General features: G+C 29.7%; 1 protein-coding gene across 5 annotated transcripts; it reads right to left on the bottom strand.

Moving 5' to 3' along the window:
* Nucleotides 1-250: 250 nt before the first annotated feature.
* LOC114195378 (2-hydroxyacyl-CoA lyase) lies at nt 251-6,088 on the bottom strand. Of its 5 annotated transcripts, none has more exons than XM_028085818.1 (4): nt 4,533-6,088; nt 2,740-3,725; nt 2,010-2,110; nt 251-1,900 (listed from the first exon to the last, which is right to left on the bottom strand). In XM_028085818.1, the coding sequence occupies exons 1-2, from the start codon at nt 5,907-5,909 to the stop codon at nt 3,411-3,413; spliced, it is 1,692 nt and encodes a 563-aa protein (XP_027941619.1). In that variant the 5' UTR covers nt 5,910-6,088; the 3' UTR covers nt 251-1,900; nt 2,010-2,110; nt 2,740-3,410. The 5 variants fall into 5 exon arrangements, with proteins under 5 accessions (XP_027941619.1, XP_027941620.1, XP_027941621.1 ...); XM_028085819.1 differs by having other exon boundaries at nt 251-507; XM_028085820.1 differs by having other exon boundaries at nt 251-507; nt 2,010-2,107.
* Between the last annotated feature and the right edge of the window lie 17,666 nt (nt 6,089-23,754).

The raw sequence follows: 23,754 nt of genomic DNA, 5'->3' as shown, positions 1-23,754 counted from the left end.
AATCCAACAACTGTGAGAGAATATCCGACCATTCAAGTCCCAAAACAGGTATCCAAATATCAAATGCAGAAAACAAGTGTATCCTAGCACCTGGCGAAGTCATTATTATGGCTTCAAAGTTAACGATTTACAGTACCCTAATAAAAAAATGCATAGCTAAATAAATATTACTCACAATCATCAAAGTATAGAGTATATTATGTAACATCCTAATTTAATAAAATAATTCTAATAAATAACACGTTATATAAAAAAATAGAACACCGACAAAGTATATTAGAATTAACTTAGAGTTATCCGTAATATACCGGAAGGATACCCAAAGGCAGAACGTATGCCTTGAACATAGACAAAACATAAAACAGTTTAACTAGAGATTACTCACATAGCAAGAAATTGCAAAATAAAACAGTTCAACAAAAAGGTGCTCAAAAGAGCTTTAGCAGCCACGCCCAAACGAGACAGCAGCATCAACACCATTTGAGCGATATCCAGGAATCTCCATGTCTGCTCACACCAAGTATTTGGTGATCATTGCAAAAGGAAAAGTCAAACAGAGAACACAAACACAGAGAAAAAGGGTAAGCTAGAGATAAAAATAATTTTCATCATATATATATACAAGTAGATTTTTAAACATACATTTCAAGTAAGCACAAAAGACGTGAAGTCAAATAATGCAAGACCCTCAAACTCAATTATCCGGATACATATAAAGAGATTGGATTCATGGAATGCTTGCACTTGTGGTGGCCTCTACTGCTCTACAGAGCCATTGCCAATGGGTTTCATCCTACCACGCACAAGGTTAACACATAATCCATGATCATCTAAGGTCGTTATCCTGCCAAAGACTAGGATCTCATGCTACTCTCACCAATTGAAATCAATTTGTTCTATGTGAGACTAACTGATTCTTTAGAGTTTCAGGATGCAACCTTACTTGAATCCTTATCTGATTATATACACTACAACACCACCATGAGGCATCCCCAAGAAGCTCATGTGATTGCGTCTAACTCATGTCACATCCATGTTCTCACACCAAATCCACATGTTATCTCAAAACATCATAACCTCATGCCAATGCACAACCAACCAACCAGTTCATGATTTATTTTATACCGAGCACATCAATTTAAATTCATAAAATCCCATAAGACACTCATAGCCATATACTTCATGCATTCTCAAGATATACAGTCAATCACAGATTAAACAGAGGAATTAAAAACAAGTCTACACCATTTTGGCTTAAGCTAGGCCTTCTCGTCTAAGTGATAACTTCAACAGTAACACAGTGAACTTTCTGCAAATTCTCGCCTAAGCAGGACCTTCTCGCCTAAATGAGATTACTCTTCACTTATAGTCATATACTTCATGCATTCTCAAGATATACAGTCAATCACAAATTAAACAAAGTAATTAAAAACAAGTCTACACCATTCTGCTTAAGCTAGGCCTTCTCGACTGAGCGGAAACTTCAACAGTAACACAATGAACTTTCTGCAAATTCTCGTCTAAGCAGGACCTTCTCGCTTGAGCGAGATTACTCTTCACTCAAAAATGAAGTTCCTCGCCAGAGCGACAACTCGAGCAGAGACAGTGGTGGATATATGTTACTCTTGTTTAGGCGAAAGCTACTCGTTTGGACGAGTATAGCAGGTCCTTCACTTGTTCACGCATGCAAGGAAGAAAAACAGTACAAACAACATCCAGTTCATTCTCATAAAAGCACACATGTCAACCAAGCATTTAATCATGAAACAGAAGCAAATACAAACAATATACTTCAAAAACGTGAAAACCCTAACTTTCCTTATCGGGATAGATGCTAGCCAAACAAAACAGGCATCAAAGAGGAGCACCACAGTACAATTTCAGCTTATGGCTTACGGAGCTGGCACAACAGAACAAGGAGACAAAATGAGACCTTAGCAGAGATTTACAATGGAATCAAAGCTCTAGCACAGAAAAGAAACTAAAAGAGACTGAGGTTTGAGTCTTACTTATGCGAAGTAAGAGGGTTTGGTTGACTCCCGAGAGGATCTTGCTATGTCCTAGCAGAGTTTTTTGTTGTTTTCAGACAGGAAGAAAGGAAAGTGAGCTGCTGCCAAGTGAGAAAACAGAATGAAAGTAAGGGAACAACTGAAAGGGGTCTGGAAAACAGGTGGGCTGCCTTTGGTCTTTTTACCAAAGCTGGCCCAACTCTTTATCACAGAAAAATGGGATCTTACATATTATTACTCAAATATATTATGACAAGCTGCCAAAGAATTTTACTTAAGAGGAATTGTAGGTTTATATGATACCAGAGCTACTCCGTTCATTTTCTGCTTTTATTACTGAGTAATATCACTCTAATGAAGACAACAAGCTACAAGAGGACTTTGATTCAAGCAGAGAATCCTATTTTGATATGATATCTAATGTACTTCACTAATTTTCTGTTTTATAACCTCATGATTAAAATCTAACTTTTTCCTATATTTTCCTTCCATAGAAGTGAAAAATAGGAAAAAGTTAGCATAGTTTAAAGAGGGGCGGAATGGAAAAGTCATATGATATGAGTAGAGAGCAAAACCATTGTCCATCATAAACCAATTTAGTAAGAAACTGGTTCTACATACGATGTAAATTGTATATGTTGGCATAACACAAGCCAGTATATGAAAGATACCTCAAACATAAATAAATAAAAAACTATAAAAAAAAAAAACTGTTGAAACCCTCACCTACCGGCAGATACTGTGATTCCCTCGGTCATCACCAACATTTGATATAATATATGCTTCCTTTCCTTGCCTGCCAAGTTTGCACCAGTCAAAATTCAAGTCATCCGCATCACTTCGACTTGGCAAGAATTATGACACTATTTGCAACTTATTTTTGTGTCCCTATATTTGCCTCGGAAAATTAATCAGTAATGGTTCATCTAAGGTCCCTGGCTAACAAAAATTAGAATATGATTTAGGATTTAGGTTTCAAACAATGGTTCCAATCAAAGCTTTAGTGTTCAATCTGTGGTTTCGATAGCAATCCAACTTTCTTCCAAGAGTTTGCAGAATAGGGAGTCAATCTGTTGAATATCATGAACTTGACCCATTGGTTATTTAATATAGTCTTAACCTTCATAAAAACTTGAACAAAACCATGAAAAGCCGTATCCAACAATGAGATGGCTAAGGTACAGACGAGAAATTACTATTGATCCACTTAAGGATACTGAAACCCTTTTAAATTTGAGGGTACCGGAGAAATTTACTGTGTTGAAGTTAAAAATATACTTGAAGATGGCTATGCTGAAACAGATAACTCAAGCATGAAAAACCTTACATTTGATGTGTTATTCAAAACCAGAAATAAAATAAGCGAAAGGATGCTATATAGCATTTGGCAACTAAGTGAAATTAATTTTTGTGTTGCATCCTCCCGCTCTCTGAACCGGCATAGGGGTCGATCACAACATTTATTACAGCTGGTTTCCGAGCAGAGAACGATTCTGAAAGAGCAAACTTGAGTTCATCAGGCGTCCCAACAAGATAGCCCTTTCCGCCAAAAGCTTCTATCAAAGCATGGTATCCTGCATTTGGGACAAAATCTGTAGGGGCAGGATCACCTTTGTGAGGTCCATCTATCTCTTCTGGGCGTCTACGGTCGCCACCATATACACCCCCATTGTTGAAAACAATCACAACCACAGGAAGCTGGTAGCGAACCAATGTCTGGATAAAAGATAAAGCATCACATGGCATTCTTGTATTCCCAAAAATTAATTGCGGCAGTAGCAACAATGACAGTAAAAACATAGGAAATCATACAGTCATGTTAATTGAGAGAATTTGCATATACATATCATAATAACAACAATTTATAAACCTGTAAAGTTGGAACAAAAATTGAGTTTCTGAGTTAGTTAAACAAGAAAACCATTTAGATCAACTAAAATCCATAAGCATTCTCATTTCAAACTTGGAGGAACTTATTTTCCTGGTTCAGGCTAAAAGATATAAAACTTCTCAAGTCTTTGAGAAAAGATAACCGAAACAGAAAAAGTTCAGAATTACAACAAACGACAACAGCAAAACCTTGTTTATAAGTTCTCAAAAGAAGTCAAAATCGCATCCTACTGAGATACTACAGTTAAGCAAGCCAAATGCGACTTAGAACTCGGGTACTTTTTCATCCATTTTGTTTTTTACTCCCTCGTCTACAAAGTAAATGAGCACTGGGATAATACTGTTCAGCCCAGTGTAGGCTGAACCACTATTCCAATGACAGGGAGAAGAAGGGGAATATATTCGTCACAATTAACAAATCTATTTACACCTTCAGGAACACCATCCTATAATCTATTCCAACAGATGGCAAATATGCCATCTCGATTCCAGGACTAGGTTCAGTTTGCATAGGACAGTAAAACGAATAGAAATTACAATGTCTCTCTCGAGCACACATACACACTTATCGTACAAGAACAGCAAAGTAATTACTATGCATAACAAACAAGGCATGATGGGTCAAGAATGTACCTCAACTTCAATGGCACTAAACCCAAATCCAGAATCCCCTTCAACGGCAACCACGAGCCGGTCCGGTGAAGCAACAGCGGCGGCAATGCAGTAACCAAGACCAACTCCCATGGTCCCCCACGTGCCTGCATCCAATCTCGTCCGGGGCTCGGTCTGAACCAACACAGACCTTCCCACATCCATGGTATTTGCCCCTTCGGAAACCACTATAGGAGCAGGACTTCCTAAACCCGCAATAGCATCGCGTATAATCCTCATAGGCGTCAAGAAATTAAACGGTACAACGTCCTTCCTCAACTGAACCTCCATCTTTGCCACATTCTCCTTCGCCTTGTTGGAAATAGCTTGCACCCACGGATGCGTGTTCCCCAAGCAAAACGGGTCATCCTTAATCTCCTTATTCAAAACCTCAATCACGTGCTTAGCATCACCCACCAAACCCAAGTGAGGTTTTCTCAGCTCAATCTCCTCCTCACTCACATCCACCAAGATAAACTTCACATCCTTCGACCACTTCGGTGGCTCACCGAAATGGAGAAGCCAATTCAACCTCGCTCCAACCACAAGTGCCACGTCGCACTTCCCAATCGCGAGTGACCTAGCAGCGGTGGCAGCAAGCGCGTGAGTATCCGGCAACAACCCCTTACCCATCGGAGTGGGGAGAAACGGAATTCCAGTCGTCTCCACCAGCTTCGTAAGGACGTGTTCCGCACGCGCGTACGCCGCTCCTTTTCCAAACACAATCAACGGCCTCTCCGCACGTCTAAGCAGAGAAACAGCTTCTTCGATCTTCGAATTGGAAATAGAATAAGGTTCGGGTTTCGCGCGGTTTTTTTCCGCTTCGGTTAAGAGCTTTTCCGCTTCGGATTCTGATATCTTTTGATGTAAGACATCGGTGGGGAGATCTAAGTAGCACCCACCAGGCCGGCCTGATTGGGCCCAGTCCAAAACTTGGGCCACACGGGCCGGGATTTCGGAGATGTGAGAGGCTCTGACGGAGAGTTTGGAGAAAGGCTTGGTGGCTTCGATCTGGTTGAGTTCCTGGAAGTCGCCGCGGCCGACGTCAGCCTGGTCGCAGGAACCGGAGATCAGGACGGTGGGCCAGGTGTTGACGGAGCCATTAGAGAGGCCAGCGAGACCGTGGACGCAGCCGGGGCCGGATACGGTGAGGAAAACGCCGGGGCTCGCGGTGAGGTAGCCGTAGGCGGAGGCGGCGTAGCCCGCAGATTGCTCATTGTGGAAGGCGATGAATCGGACGCCGAGGGCGACAGCGCGGTTTGCAAGCGACGTCACCGGAATTCCCACCACGCCGAACATATGGCGCACGCCGAAGCGGACCAACGACTTGGCGGCGAGAACGTTGCCGTCGATCTCCATCGGCGGTGAATTCAGTGTTTCTGTTTCTGCAGCTGGTGTGTGACTTACGTGGAAAGCGATAGGACTCTGGAGTGCGAATTGCGATTTGGTTAACGTGCGGATCTGAATTTATACACGAGTGGAAATTTGGAACCTTGTTGAATTTGCCTCCACCCAACCACGACTTCATTCATTCAGATAACTGAGAAGCCAGTTACTGTAATTATAATTATTGGTAAATTGTGGTACTAATTATAATAATAATAATAATAAATATTATTATTTTTCTGTTATTTCTTATGCAGATATATGGATTTGGAGGAAAAAATAAAAATTATTGCGAGGCATAATTGTATTAAGTGCGGGTTGGAATGAGAAGAAACTAAACGTTGAGGAAGCAAATTTGTTCTTGGACAGTTCCACTCCTCCAATCATCTGGCATGACTGCGGAAATGGGTACAACTGGTGTAACTTGAGGTACTTCTCAGTCTGAATTTTATATTTTATTTCAAAATATTTACAAATTGTCATCTTTGACTAGTTTGGTTTCTAAGATAGTAAAGAATATTTCATTTATCAAAATTATGAAAATACTGTCCTTTTAAAACGTGTAGTACAATAACGACAATTAATTAAAATTTATATTAAGGTTTTATGAGTCGAACAACACTATTTTTAGTAGTAATATGTCAATACGTTATTTGAAAAAAAATATATTTAAAAAACAAAATTGTCACGGGATAGTGTCACATTACAAGATAATAATATGTGTCAGTATTAATATTATTATCGGTATCTTGTTATTTTCAATATAATTTTTATATATGTTTTTTTTTAATTTAATCAATATATATATCTTTTTATTTAATTTAATTCCAAATTATTTCTTTTAAATAGAACAATAGAATCTCATTATATTTCATAAGAATAAATTTATTATTTATATAAATATTATACTAATATATATATATATATATTATATGATTCTTTTTTCTTTAATTAAATAGTTATTCAAATTTTATTAATTAATATATAATATATTAAAAAGGTAATTAATGTTTCGTATTTGAAAATGTAATTAAATTTAATTAATTAAAGAAAATATAATCACAAAAATTAATTTGTATTAAATAATAATTAGTAATTCAACCATTAATATTTAATGGTGAATTAAATTTTATCACCTATATATTATATGTTAAAAAGGTAATTAATGTTTGGTTTTTGAAAATATAATTAAATTTAATTAATTAAAGAAAAATAAATCACAAAATTTAATTCATATAACTATGTATGACATTAATAGTTTTAAATTAATGTATTAAATAATAATTAGTAATTCAACATTTAATATATTAAATGGTGAATTAAATTTTATCACCTAATATATTATAGGTTAAAGAGGTAACTTTTTAAAAAACACAATTTAATTTAATTAATTAAATAAAGAATTGATCAAATTGAATTGAATAAACATATAAATTGGATCAATGAAACTTATATATAATGAAAACTAAATTGAAATTAATACATTAACTTTTGGTATTGATACTGACATGTGACATTATCTTGTCAAGTGACACTGATATTGTCATATGTCGTACTAGGAACCTAACATGTGACACATTTTTTTAAATAAAAATAAAATTTTTAAATATTAAAAAAATTACATATTGACAGGTGATACGCTGTTATGTTTTTATTTTTAAGAAACTTGTTTAACACACTTTTTAAAAATTGAGACACAATTGAAACGGTTTTAAATGTGGTAATCAAATTGTCATATCCCTACCTCAGTGATTACCATTCAAACGAATTAAACCTACAATTAATTATAACATGTTATCCATGTTATGGAAGCTTTATAATATAATTTTGTTTTAAATACAACCTTCAAGATTATGCTTACAATTGCAATAGACTTACCCTTATGAAAACAAATTTTACTAACGAAAATTTAGCATTATTGTATAAATGATTCGAATCTTTAACATCTATATGCTTTAAGTTAATTTCAAACTTACAATTGTAAAAGCCTCATAGCATAGTTGATGTTTCTTAACTGTTAACAATGTACAAGTTTCATCTTGAGTCATGGATGGATTTTATATCAAATAAGTGTAACATTTTTTCAATTCAGTTTGATTCACGAACGTTTTGGTCTTTTAACTTTTTTTGTGAAAATTATAATTAATCTATTTTTAAAATTTCTGACCAATTTAGTTATACAATTTTAGAAATGTGTCAATTTAGTCATTTTAACTAAATTTTATTAAGTTTATTTGACATTTTTAAACGCATTTCTCATCTAACATTGACATGGAAATGTATCAAATAATGTAAAAGACTCAAATATTATCATGAAATATATATAAAACATAAAATAAACTTAATAAAATTTGATTAAAAATGACTAAATTCATGCATTCCTAAAATTGAAAAACTAAATTCAAATAATAACTAATTTCAATTTTTAATAAAAGTTAATAGACAAACAAATATATTTAACCACTTTTCTAATCGTTACATCTACCTTTCAATAATTTCAATAATAAGAATGAAATAAAATTAAAATATCACATTTCAAATAATAGCTACAATAACGCACACAACTAAGTAATGATAATTAAGAAAAAAAATTAGAACTAGATTATTACATTTAAAATTATAATTACAATGTTATGTACATTAAACAAAAAAAATTACCTCTTTATCAAGAAAATCTAGACGAATTGTGTTTCTCGTATTTCTACAATTACAAATACATTATAAACAAAAGTATATAAACATATAATGTTCAATGAGTACTCTTAGCAACTATGTTTTCTAGCCATAGTCTTTTGGACTATAAGGTTAAATAAATATCATAAAGAAAGCATCACTTTTTCAAGTTGATAGACTATCTTTATTATAATCATTAGGAACATTCCAAATAATTAATTGAATATTTGTAATTGAACAATCTTCTACGAAAACAAACAAATAAATGTCATTACTTCTATAATGCAATTATATCGCAATCTAATGATATTCCACAAACATAAACAAATAGACTTTGGATTTTAAGCAACAAGACTCACACTAAAGTAAGTAGATTACAAACTTATCTATCATCACATAGTCTTTCAAGTATTGAGCGATGAGAATTTAATGGCTAAGTGAGAAAGTTCTTACAACATAACTAGCTAATTGCTTCATTAAAACCTGTATTTCAAGTTTTTGGAATGGTTCCTCCATGATTACTCTTGGTACCTATATTTAAAGATCATATTATCTTGGTTCGTTAAAGATTTATCTATCCATACCAATTTTAACAACTTAAGCTGATATTTTTCATAATATTAAGTAAAAGTTAAAATTGGTATAAACCATAAACATATAAATTATTAAATATATTTTTATCCAAATTGAAATTAAAATTAATTTAACATTCTTCAAATAAACTCAATTTAAAATATTGATTAAAATGATTTTATAACTTATAATTGATAACAAATATGGGTGATGTAAATACAACATCATAAACTCAAACAACAATGAAAATAAAATTTTAGAATTTAATTATCCTACTAGAAGTGTCAGTGTTTCATGTTTTCCAATGGTTATTTAAATATTTATTTAGTATTTAATTAAAGAAATATTGTTTTTTAAAATTAATTATAATTTCTGAATTTTGTTTTATTGTTATTTAATTTTGTAATGTTCTTCTTGAAAGTGTAAGATTTCAATAGATATTGTGATTAATGACAAAACTCACCACAATAGACCCTCCACCAGTTACAACCTCGTCAACCTCAGCAAGCCACTACCTAGATGCAACCATAACTTGCTTTATCAGTGTTCTCAGCTACACTTATTTCGGGAGAAATAATTCCCTCATGTCAAAATTAATATTTTAAAATAAATTTTATAAGTATAAAATTATTAAAGTAAAGGTTTTTAAATCTCATATTTATAAACCAAGTTAAACTATAAGTTTATTTAAATTTTAAAACTGTTATAAATTTGAATATTTTTAATTAAATTTTTATCAAAACCTATTGGATAACAATTATATTGTGGACATACTCTGCAAAGAGCTTCTATATCATCACCTACAATAGTTAATAAATTGTTTTCATAACAACTTCTTTCATAGAATATTTTTGTTATCACAGATTTTTAATCAAAATATTAAAATCACTAATAATTTTAATCTGCTATTTTATACAGAATCTTACATATGTCAATAGGTATAAGAATGCAAGATAATTATACAATCCCATCAGTCAATTAACGTAAAAATTAATAATAACTCAATTAAAAAATATATAAAATTTTGAGTAATCAATTAGATATTATGAAATATCAATATTACAAAAAGAGAAGCATGAGTCTTTATTACAATTTTAAAGAGGGATAGTTTCGGGTTTACAAATTTTACGGGTGATGAAAAAGAAACAAAAGGGGGTGCAGGAAGAAAAGTCATCATGAAATCGGCTTAACCTATATTTTCTGTATAAAAATTAAAATTCACTTTTTAAAACAATCAATAAACAAAAAAATTAATATATAATCAATTCAAAATACTCAAACTTATAATAACCTTAAAAAAATTAATTTAGCTCGTTGAAACAATAAACTCGACACTAGTTTTTTATTATTGTTTCGAAACTATATTTAAAATTTTGAAGTTAAAGTCATTGACACAACCTTAAATAAATACTTGTTTTATCGAATAACATCGGGAAAAAAATATAATCGATTTTAAATATTTAATTTAAGATATTTAAGGAAATAAATGCTCAAATCAAATGAACAAAGACTAATTTATCCTTTTTCTTTTAAGTTTTTTCTTCAAACTACATTAAACTCACTCCAGTCGCATTTTTATTTTGAGAGTTTGATGAGAACTTATAAAGTTTTATTTTCTTGATCTTGAGAGTTTGATACAAACTAATGAAATTTTATATAAGAGTTTGATGGGAACTTGTGAAATTTTATTACAATATAAAATATTAGGTGTCACATAATTACAATATGAAATATTAGAAGTGTTGATGACGTGTAGGAATTATAAAAATATAAGAGATAATATATATATATATATATATATATATATATATATATATATATATATATATATGATAAATATAAAAGATATGTTACATGAAAAACTTGTTATTTTATTTTATTCATATATTTTCTTTCCCTCTCTTCACACACACATATAATAAATAAAATGTAACAGAATATAAAATCAAATGACTTTAAGTAATTTTTTGTGAAATTTTTCTCTTTCTAAATACAATTTTATACGATATGCGAATTTAGATAAAAACATACTAATATCAAAATCCATTTAGGATCGAGAACTTCTTTGCAACAAAAATCAAATACTTATTGAAAAGGAATAAAACATCAAAATTAGAGGATAATTTGATAAAATATCATCTAATCATTTCAGATAAGTTACCAAAATCAAAAACTTTAACCAAAATTTGAAAAGAAAAAAAAACTAGAAAATAAATATATAACATAAATAAACGTAATGATGTTTAAAGTAATATTTATTCTAATACCTACTTACTGATGTTGTCTAATCACAAAAAGATGAGAATCAGATTCAAAATTTTAGAGAGAAAATAAAAACGGTTCAGAAAGAAGTTGTGATTTTATAAAATGAATAATTAAGTATTAAAAATTTTAATCATATACACAATATATAATAGAATTTTATATTTATTTTCTTAAAAAAATACATCTTTTAAATTAAAATGGATTCTCACACTTTTATTAATCTAGGACAAAACAAAATAGAAGTGGGAGCTAAGATCATAAATAGGGTGTAATTAGAAGTACAAAAACTTTTTATATATTTTTAAAAGCAATTTTGGGCTTATTAAATCGTCTTATATGTTTATGTCTAAGACGTGATGACATACTTGCAATTTAAATAAACGTTTATGTCTCAATTATTATTACCGTAACATTCTGTTTGAATATTATGAATATTTAAATAATAAAACAAAACATGATAATAATATCTCATTTATTTAAATACATTTTCCAAAAATGTGAAAAATTTGAAACATTTATTACATCCGAAAATTTCAAAATCCATACTTTATAAAACTTAATTATAAGATTAAATTATGATAACAAGAGATTACAAAATTATTCCAACTATAAATAGATAAAAACTCTGATAAAACTTTTCTCCCATACTAGCCCCGTTTTGGCTCTATGGTTCACTAAATCCACCTGCAACATTATCTACTCTCGTGTACCGCGTACACGATCATCGCCAAACACAAGCAGATAGGGTAAGCTAGCAATTAAACAAACATATATACAAAACCATATATATATATATATATATATATATATATATATATATATATATATATAACACCAAAAGAATTTCATCCTTTGATTCCATACCACATGGTTACCACCATGTTACCCGTGTTCTACGTCTTTAGATGAATATCCCAATATATCTTGCTGCCACACCTACAAGCCACAACTTGTAGAGCACGTGCAGGAAACCAACTACAGACCATACTATGTAACGCCAGGTGGAGTTCCCAATACGAACATAGTTCGTAATGTCACAAGACTACCAAACTCGTCACCCGCATACTAAGGAGGGCAATCTATCTGGACCCATCCGTACAAGCCACAACTCGCACACTCACACAGGCAACACTCGCCAACTCGAGCCACAACTCAAGAGTTCCTCGTGTTCATCCATCATTCTAAGCCACAACTCAAGAGATGTCATTTTGAGCCTGACGGGGGACACGTACCGCCAGGCGCCAAGCGCATCAGAGCACACTAACTTGCAGACATCGCTTGGCGGGACCACCTACATCGCCAGGCGCTACGCGCTCCAGAACCCCACTATTTTTGTGGCTATTGCCTGGCAGCTCAAGTTATGCCTCCAGGCGCTACACCTGTACAACGAATGATACTAATTTTTCACAACCTGCTAAGTTTCTTACACACCTTTAACTACCTCAACACTTATCATAACAATGCTACTTAGCTAAATATGGTCAGCACTGTCCCCGATCATGTCCCGGTCTAGTTGCATTCCATTAGCTTTAGGTTGTCCCAAGGGTACCGAATCATGCATTCATTCTTAACAATTCCACTTACCATTATTGTACTCTTCCCCAAATCCTTAATATAAACCTGGTTTGTCATTACTCAGTTATTCTTTTCAAGCTCATGCCACTTTATTTAACACTTAGACACATTAATTACATTATTGGCAAATTAGGCACATAATAGTAATCTCAATGCCTAAATCCTTCTTTTTGTTTTTCACAACCAACCTGATTCATGATCCTAGTTTAGGAACTAAACTGTAATGGACTAAAATTCCAATTCTTCCAATCCCAACCCCACCCTCAAATTAATTCATATTCAATCCTCCTGGTAATTTCTCAAAATCCATTTCCCCAGCAACTGGACGTCAAAATATCCCAAGACCAGAACTGCACCTCGCAGCCACGCAAAATCAATGTCTCTCCACTGGTGCCTGGCGGTAGGCCCCGCGCAGCCAGGCGGTGCATGCATTTCTGGGAAAATTCCCATAATTTTGACACCTGCAAAGACCCTCTTAACATTTCCCCGATGCTTTTCTATGCCTATCTTAGTTGTTTCGCACGTGAACATGATAACAACGGCACAAATATTCAAATTTAACTATATCCAGCAGCAATTACAATGCAAATTAACAATAATTATACTCAATTCACCAAAAGCCCCCAATCTGTCAACCCTAATATCCATACATAACCAATTTAGTGACCAATTATAATTTTTTATTTATAATAGTAACTATTTTAATAACCAATAATTTTAATTTTATAAATTGGTATATAAAGTAATCATTATAATAACTAACAACTTTTGATCACTAAAATCAATTAGATATACTTGATATTAATTGTTAACAATATACAATATATACGTTCACATCATATATATATATATATATGTTACCATTAGTTTTATATAAATATTATAACATTTTATAAAGAAAAAGAAAAAGGGAAAGGAGTTATATAAACAAATGTAGAAAAGAAAAAGAGATTATTTAAGTGTGATGAGTTTGCTGTTTTTTTTTTGGCAGAAAAAGACGAATAATACCTCACGGGCATTTGCCAAAAGCCCTTCCCCACTAAAAGACAAAACTTCACAAGTTCCCATATCAACCCAATCGCCATCACGATTACCACAAATCCCAAATTATTTATTCACTGTTTTTTTGCGTCCATCCCATTTTCCTTCGAAGATAAATTGATTAATAGTAATTTTTGTTTGAATTAATTACTGTTTTATTGTTTAGTTATATATGTATATTATAACTTTTATTATTTAATTTTGACTTAAATAGAATTATAGTTGACGTAAAATGAATGAGTTTTCAATTTAGTTCTTATAAATAAAAAATACTATTTTTTAATTCTTTCGAATTTAAACCAAATTTAAAATTTCCAAATTTTATCTTTGTTATTGTATGTAATCAATTAAATACTTATGAAATGAAAAATTGCTAGTATATGGGTTACCTAAAAAGGTGATTAAGAATATATATACTGTTATTTTTTAAAATAATTTCAAATGCTAGATACATGTGATTAATTTTTTAAATGACTATGGGATGTTTTAACATTTGCATATCTAAATTAATTAGAATTTTTTATTTTTGATAGAGTACAATTATAGTATGTTACTAACTTGGTATGGACAAGTACTCAATGAAACTCTTCCCCTTTTATTGTCAATTTACGTGATTTTTCTTCTTTGATGGTTAATGAGGACGAAGATAAGCCTAATTGTATTATGGATTATAGTGATGTGCTTTATCATAAAGTTGTTAAAAGTTTTTATTTTCTAGAATGTAATGTGTGGATTGGAGGAATTGATTTGGTTGGATGTTATGTCACCAGCTAAAACTTTGGTTCATTGAAAATTGTTGTATGATCGTTTGACTATTGATTTAAAATATAAAAAAGGTGTGATTTTATGATTTATGTGTTCTTTGTGTGGGAATAGTGTTAAACATTTCTTTCATTTGTTCTTTCATTGTTCTGTTGCTATGCGTTTGTGAGAATGGTTGAAGGGATTTTTCAAGAATGAAGTCACCTTCTCAGGGTTGTTCAGAAATGAAGTCATTACTGCGATTATCTAAATCATTTAAAGGATAAAAATGTTAGAAATATTTTAATATAATTTAAAAAATAAATAATTAAAATAAAAATTATACTGTTACTGAAGTTTTTATAGACCTTTAATTTATGGGTTAATGGTTTTTATGGCTAACAGCTATATTCTTATTACTATTTACTTCTTTGTCTCCCTTTTCTACCTATAAATACCACCTAGGTATATGGGGAAAAACAACAACAACAAAGACAACAAACACTATAGTCTTTCCTTAAAGTGTTGTTTTTATTTTCTTCTTTATATTATCATTATCTTTAAGACAGTGGTGTTCATAAGGTTCGGAGATCCTTCGCTGCACTCGATCGATCTGACGGGTTGTTGTATCTTGGGAAATAAACACATATGATTGCGTGCCTCAACCCAAGATATTTCTACTCCTTACCTTTTATCTTTTATTTATTGTTGTTATTATAATTGTTGATCTCTGATTAATATTCTTTGTTTTATATATTGTTTTAGTATTATTATTGCTCTAATTATTATTATTATTATATTATTTCATATTTTTATTATTATTAGTATTATTTGAGTAATCATTTTCTAACATTCTTAGAGAGAAAAGTTTATCTTGTTATTTCTATTTTTTTGATTACTCGTTTATATTCATTCTAAAATTAAAAACAATATAAAGTTAAAGATTGCAAAATACATTTTGTGAATTAATGTGTTTCTTATGGTATAATTAAATCAGTTTCAACTAAGCCTAAAAATTGATGTGTATAATTGTTTCTATTTCTATTGGTAACAATAAATAAAATTATGGATAAATGATATTCCTGCTCATTGAATAATTTTTTGTGATGTCTATAGCTAATGTTTATGTTGTTATATTAATTTATGCTTTGATATTGTCTATTCTTACCATTGATAAAGATGTTCTATATCATGTATATATTTTAAGTGTTTTGTATGAAAATAATTGTGAAATGTTTGCCATACTAAAAATATTATTAGTTGTGAAACTTTGCATTTGCAAGGAAATAAAATTAGCTTGATATTTATATGAAAAAAAAGGATTGATAATAAATTATCATATTATTGATTTTAAAATTATTGTTTATGACATGAAATTAAAATGAAATAATTGACATCATGCTTATGATCATGTGTGTGATGATAAAAAAAAAATCTTCATATGATAAATTGAAAGGATGGTCAAGTAAAAATTAAACGTGTCTTCTAGGTTTTTCTTTTTAAATGTTTTTCATGTTTCTGAATTTAGAAACTTGCTTAACATAGTTATGAGGTGATTCTTGAGTGCAATATGATTATTATTTCTAGACATTGTTTTTTGGTTGATAAATGATATATTTGTGATAACTTGTTTGAGTTAAGTGTTTTTATCTTGTAATAAAATATTTAATAACTTTTTCTTTGGTTATTACATATGTTGAAAGTATTGATATATGACATGCTATTATTATAATTGTTGAGAAGTTTGGTTAGAGACCATTCATATTATAAAATTTTGAGGTACAAAATTAATTAAATAGAGAAGTGATGATACATATCTTTATAAATGAATGAGTGTTTTTGTGTGAAACTCATGGTATTATTCATTAAGTAACATCTTTATATAGTGTATGATGTTAATATAATGGTGCAGTGAAAGAAAAAAAAAATGCTTTGATATGGTAAATGTTATTCTACAAGTTCTAGCTTGTGTAACATTATATTAGTGAAATTTTATATCTTGCTTACCATATTTTGAACACAAAAGATTGAGATAAAACTTTTTGAGTTATGAAAGAAAAAAGAACCACATTTAAAATATTTCAAAGTGTGGGGGTGTCTTGCAATGGTAACATACTTGTTAATAAAAAAATCTTGGTTATATATTATAAAGTGAATGAATATATACCTCACTATTTTGCCTTCGAATGTAATATTATTTGTGTCTACTTATGGAAATATGTCCATTTTTTTGAGATTATTGAATGATATATATTAATGTGAATTTGATATTGATTTTGGTGACAAAATTAACTACTGGTTATGGCTATGTTTTAACCTTGGATGAAGGTGTACTATCATGGAAATATGTTAAAAAGTTGTCGTCATGATCTACTATGCAAACATAAATTATTCCATTTGTTCAAAGCATCCTGACAATCAAATTGTTATATTTGAAGTTTCTAGTAAAAATGTCAATGAATAACTGACATATAATGATAGTATTAGAAACTTGATTACTTATGGTTATCTCTCTTGACTTTGTCAGGTTAGAAAGAAATATTGCAGATCTGCTTATCAAAGGGTTGATGCATCAACAACAAGTATTTGAGTCATCGAGGGGAATGAGACTATAGCCCATAAATTAGTTGCAACAATGGATACCCATCTCCACATGAATGGCGATCCCATGGAATGGAGTTCAATGGGTAACAATGAAGTTGTTGTTGACTAAAGTACACCAAATAATTTGATTCAATTTTATGTCTCATTCATATGGCGAGGTATACTATAAATTGTGACAATAATAAGGTTGAGGTATGTGCATTATTATGCTTATTTTATAAAATACCTCTTAATAAACCCAATGGTTGAGGTATGTACATTATTTTATAAAATACCTCTTAATAAATCCAATGACAATTATTGTAGGGGTGTGAGTCACAAACTACCCTTTGAGGGTTTACCTAGTGAGTGTGATGGTGGGGCCGCCATTGTGAGACATGGGCAAGTCTCTAAGTGACACTCATAAAACAAGACACTTGCACAAGGTCGTAACGTGCACCCACTGATTAGAACCTATAATGAACACCGATATTGTATGTGTTATTTACTAAAACCTGGTCACAGGGGATGTAGTTCAAGACAATCAAGTCTCTGCATTTTATCGGGTGGAAGTTTATAAGCACTAGGTGTAAGGGTCAGACCCGGAAGTTTCCTTACACTAAACTATAATATTTTGTTTAAAAAGATAATATATTTTTTGTTTTATTTTATTTTTTAAATTATGTGGGGGATTGTTATAAATATTTTAATATAATTTAAAAAATAAATAATTAAAATAAAAATTCTACTGTTACTGAAGTTTTTATAGACCTTTAATTTATGGGTTAATGGTTTTTATGGCTAACGGCTATATTCTTATTACTATTTACTTCTTTGTCTCCCTTTTCTACCTATACATACCACCTAGGTGCATGGAAAAAAACAACAACAACAAAGACAACAAACACTAGAGTCTTTTCTTAAAGTGTTTTTCTTTTCTTCTCTATATTATCTTTAAGACAGTGGTGTTCATAAGGTTCGGATATCCTTCGCTGCACTCGATCGATCTGACGGGTTGTTGTATCTTGGGAGAGAAATACATATGATTGTGTATTGATATATTTGTTTAGCCTTGTGCAGTAAGGGCATTTTCTCTTTAAGGATAGTGCTAGGCGTGCCTCAACCCATGATATTTCTACTCCTTACCTTTTATCTTTTATTTATTATTGTTATTATAATTGTTGATCTCTGATTAATATTCTTTGTTTTATATACTGTTTTAGTATTATTATTACTCTAATTATTATTATTATATTATTTCATATTTTTATTATTATTAGTATTATTTGAGTAATCATTTTCTAACATTCTTAGAGAGAAAAGTTTATCTTGTTATTTCTATTTTTTTGATTACTCGTTTATATTCATTCTAAAATTAAAAACAATATAAAGTTGAAGACTGTAAAACACATTTTGTGAATTAATGTGTTTCTTATGGTATAGTTAAATGAGTTTCAACTAAGCCTAAAAATTGATGTGTATAATTGTTTCTATTTTTATTGGTAACAATAAATAAAATTATGGATAAATGATATTCCTGCTCATTGAATAATTTTTTTGTGATGTCTATAGCTAATGTTTATGTTGTTATATTAATTTATGCTTTAATACTGTCTATTCATACCATTGATAAAGGTGTTCTATATAATGTATATATTTTAAGTGTTTTGAGGGAGGACTTTAGAAGGCTTTGAGGGACCACATTTTGTCATGGTTTCCTGGATCAACAAGTGATTCTTACAGTCTTAGAGAGAGATGGTGTTGGTGTTTGTATTTTTGTAAGCATATGCATGATATCATAAAAATGTGACATCCCATTTCTAATAGAGTAATCTACTAAAATTAAGCATCAGATAATTATAATATAAAAGAGCACATGACATAGAGTATGGAGGATCCACTGGTACAATTATCCAAAAGCATATTGAGGAGAAAGTTTAAGCACACCATGATGCCAATTAAAAATAGAACACAAGAGTACTATTGTTTTACAAAAGATTGCTCATAGAGCAATGAATTTAAAATTTAACACAAGTTCTTCAAAAGGGCTCAACTGCAAGCCACAACCCAGACCATAGGAACCACTCTGCACAACAGCATCGTCACCACCCTGAGAACCTCCAGGGGTTTCTACATCTGCTCACACCAATGAGAAAAATCATTGTTCTAATAAGTTGACTAATTTGACTTTTATTCATAGATAACGATATAAGTGATTTAATATTTTACCTTTATATATTTTTTTCATAGTAGGTATAATTTATCACGATTTTGGTGTGGTTTGCATGCTTTGTATGTATTTTTTTTGTTTTTTTATTATAGTGATTAAATATATTTTTAGTCTCTAAACATGGTCGTAAAAATTATAATTCACCTTTGTCCTAAATTTGGATATATTTTGGTCCCAAGCTTTAAAAATGATTGGATATAGTTATATTAACCCAATTACATTAACTTATTTTTAAGTGTGAAATAATTTTTTAGGTTGACATTTGAGCTAAAATGTGTCAAATGGTCTAAACAACTCAAATATCAACCTAAAACATCATTTAACACCTAAAATTTTTTTAATGTCATTAGGTTAAAATGACTATATTTGTTAATTTTTAAATTTTATGGATCAAAATGTATCAAAGTTTAGAACATTGACGAAATTCAATTTTAATCCTCTAGGACGACATGTACTCGAAGTACGCCAAAAGATTGGTCCAACATGATCCTCGTTTAGAAGAACTATATCTAATGTCAGTCATCTTAATTTGATTATCAGGTAATTAGGTTATTTAAACCAAAGTCCAACCACATAAGGCCCATGAACCATGGAATAAAAGGCACATTTTAAGAAGTACATTGATTACGTTTTGATTGACAATTATTCTCTCACACCTCAGTCTCACATTGGCACAAGAGTATCTTTTGAAGACACATCCCCCATATGTGACGTTTGAGGACAAGTGTCAATTGAGTTCGAATTCATGAATCCTCTTAAACTTTGTAAGAAATTTTGTAAAATATACTTCAATCTCATAAGAACATTAAATAAAAATTACGTACTAGAATAATGATTTAAAATTTTTAAGGAATACTAATGAAAGAAAATATTTTTATAAGGATTAAACTAAAAAAATTTAAACTGTTTATAAAGATTAAAGAAAAATACTTTGGGAAAAACAAAGAAAAAGTTTTATAAGGATCAAAACTTAAGCTCACTAATTTTATAAAAAACCACATAAATATTTAATTTTTAAATTTATTTCTTCACTTATTTTATAATTATTTTTCAAACTTCTACACATAATACATTACAACAAAATGACTCATTAATAATTAATTTTAGTTATCAAAAGTTGTTAGTCACTACAATGACTAATTTAGGTATCAATTTACAAAATAAAAAGTTATTGGTTACTAAAATAGTCATTATTATGAGTAAAAACTTATAATTAGTCACTAAGTTGATCACTAATTAATTATAAAATAATCTATAAACCAATAACTTTTGTAGCAAAAATCTTGAGAACTAATGTTTAGTAACCAATTTTCTTAGGTAGCCCAAACCTTAATAGCTAAATTTTAAAAACCAATGTAAATGCTAATTATAATTTTTTATTCATAATAATGACTATTTTAGTAATTAAATAATTTTTTATTTTGTAAATTAGTTATTATAGTGACTAACAACTTTTAATCACTATATTTATTTGTTAATGAAATATTTTTCTAGAGTAATAAAACCACTTAGTATTTTTAAATAATAACAATAAGTTGGTTTTACCTTTTTAATAATAAATTGGTTTTACCGATGATTTAGATACATGAAAATTGAAAAATATAATACTTAAATGTGTACAAGGAATTGACATAGAATTTGTTTGAACTGTAGTTCAGGCAATATAATATGTAGCTAAATTATTTTATATTATATTGAGTTAATGTATGCTTTCTTTTGAAACAGTTAAAACATTGGTGATTGACCCAACAATCATATATAAAAGAAAAACTTTTAGCATCAAGGAATTTTTTAAACAAATTATAATTCATTTATATGATATTTTTAAATTTTCATTCAATGTGTACATCCATCCAAAACGATATTATAAATATATAAATATTATAATTATATTCATATACATAAATTCACATGCTCGAATGTTTTCAAAACATTCATTAAATAAAGTTGTAATAAAATAGATATATCCCTTAGAGATCCTCCATTTTATTTCAAAATCTCAACTGGATTTTTAAATTTTAAGTCATTCCAATTAAGTTCTATGTTTGAGAATGTGTTCCAACTTGACTATATCCACTAGTGCAACATTAACATATTAACTCTCTGTCATGTGTCAGTTTTGAGTTTTTTAATTATTTATTTATTTTGTTACTTTTTGAAAAAACAATTGTCTAAGTGTTTAAATTAAGGTTCTGTCACGTGTCAACTTTTATTTATTTATTTTTGGTAAAACAACTATCATGTGTCAAATTAAGGTTCTCTCACGTGTTCACTTATTTTTTTTTTAAATTAAAAAAAATCTATCACATGTCAATTTAGGTTTTTGTCATGTGTCATTGTTATATGAAAAATCTCAATTTGGTATTTGTATTTTTTATTTTGTGTCAATTTAGTCTCAAATTTTTTAAAACTGGAGCACTTCCATCTCTTCCAAATTGAGACAAAATTTATCTTTTATATAAATACTATAATCTTTATGATAATAGACATTTTAAACCAAATTAAGTTCATTTAAATTTATATTTTGCATTGAACTTTATGCAAAATGAAAGACTAAATTAGTACAAAATTTTTAAAAAATGACTAATTTTAATTTTCACTTCAAGTTAGGAGACCAATAACATATTTAACCATATATATATATATATATATATATAATTAGGCGATTCAATGAATTAATCAAAACAAATTCCAATATCATCATATTATTTGTTTCATAATAACTCCTAAAAAGATCTTATTTAATTAAAATAAATTAATATAGTCGGATCTAAATATGTCTTAAACTCAGACCAATTTGTCCGTAGTAACATCCACGATTTTAGCTACCTATAATTATGTACGTATTATTGCATTTCTATTATTTTACAGTAACAATTTTAGCTTCCTATAATGTTGTATGTATTATTGCATTTTTATTAATTTATAATTTATAATTTATAAGGTAGTCTTTTTTACTACCATTTTTGCATAGAGTATCCATAATTTGAGGACCCAACACTTGTAAGGTATTTGACCAAACCTACCTTAGAAAAATTCTTTAGGTTAGTTTTAGAATTCAAAAGTTACACAAATTTAAAGGGAGTTAATCTAACAGAGGTGACTTTTTCCCAATATTCTTGTTTCATGGTCTCAACGAATAACTAAAATCCTATAATTTAGGTTTAATGAACACGACTTGAATTTCTACATAGTTTGGGTTGTCTTTCTTACATAATTTCAATTTTGCATTTTGTTGTGTCTATCTTTGTAATTTGGATTTTTATCGTTATGGAAATTAATCATTGGTGAAGAAACTGAAAAAATCAGGTCTTAAAATTTGAGTTTAAGAATTTAATTATGCATAATATATAATTCAAGTGTAAAAAATAACTAAACACGATCTTCGATCTTAAACCCTTCTGGGAGATTCTGTAAATAACTCAAAATTTAAATATCATAGTGAATTAAACATATTCAAATCAATTATGCAAGCTTTACTTTATATAAATATAAATTATACACAATTCACTTAGCTGAGAAATAGAAGAAAATTATGTTTTTGTTCGTATGAGAATAAGAAAAATAATAAATGCAAAATGTAATAATTTTTTGTCTCAAATTTAAATTCACCTTATATGTAAGTTATTTTTCTTATCATAACACATTTAATTATAAACTACATGAAAAAAGAACTACGTTACTAGCTTAAAAAGAAAAGCAAGATTCCTTGCATTTTTTCTTTTACAAGAAGAGGAGTATATAGTATTACATATATTACATACGTGACAGAAAAGAAATTTATCCTAAATCATAATGCCATTTTTCAGATTCTCTCTTACATAAATAAATATGAGATATCCAATTTTAAATATTTATATCATAAAATTCAGCCAATAACACAATGACATGAAAAATAATAAGTGAAATCAAAACTAGATTACTGACATAACAAATATGAAGATTCCCTGAAAAATTTAATAATAGTTTGGCACAATCAATCAGCAAACATAACAATATAGTCTTAGGTAGCAGATAAGATAGGTTGTCAGAATCACTCATAACTTACCAAATTGCAAATTGAAATAATAAAGGTACAAAATAAAAATAAGTAATAATAATAATAATAATAATAATTTGGATAATGTCATCATTGTC

Source organism: Vigna unguiculata, chromosome 8 (assembly GCF_004118075.2).
Source record: "Vigna unguiculata cultivar IT97K-499-35 chromosome 8, ASM411807v1, whole genome shotgun sequence".
Classification (NCBI taxonomy): Eukaryota; Viridiplantae; Streptophyta; class Magnoliopsida; order Fabales; family Fabaceae; genus Vigna; species Vigna unguiculata.
Note: the sequence above shows the minus strand (reverse complement) of the source record. Positions and strands in the feature narration are given on the sequence as shown.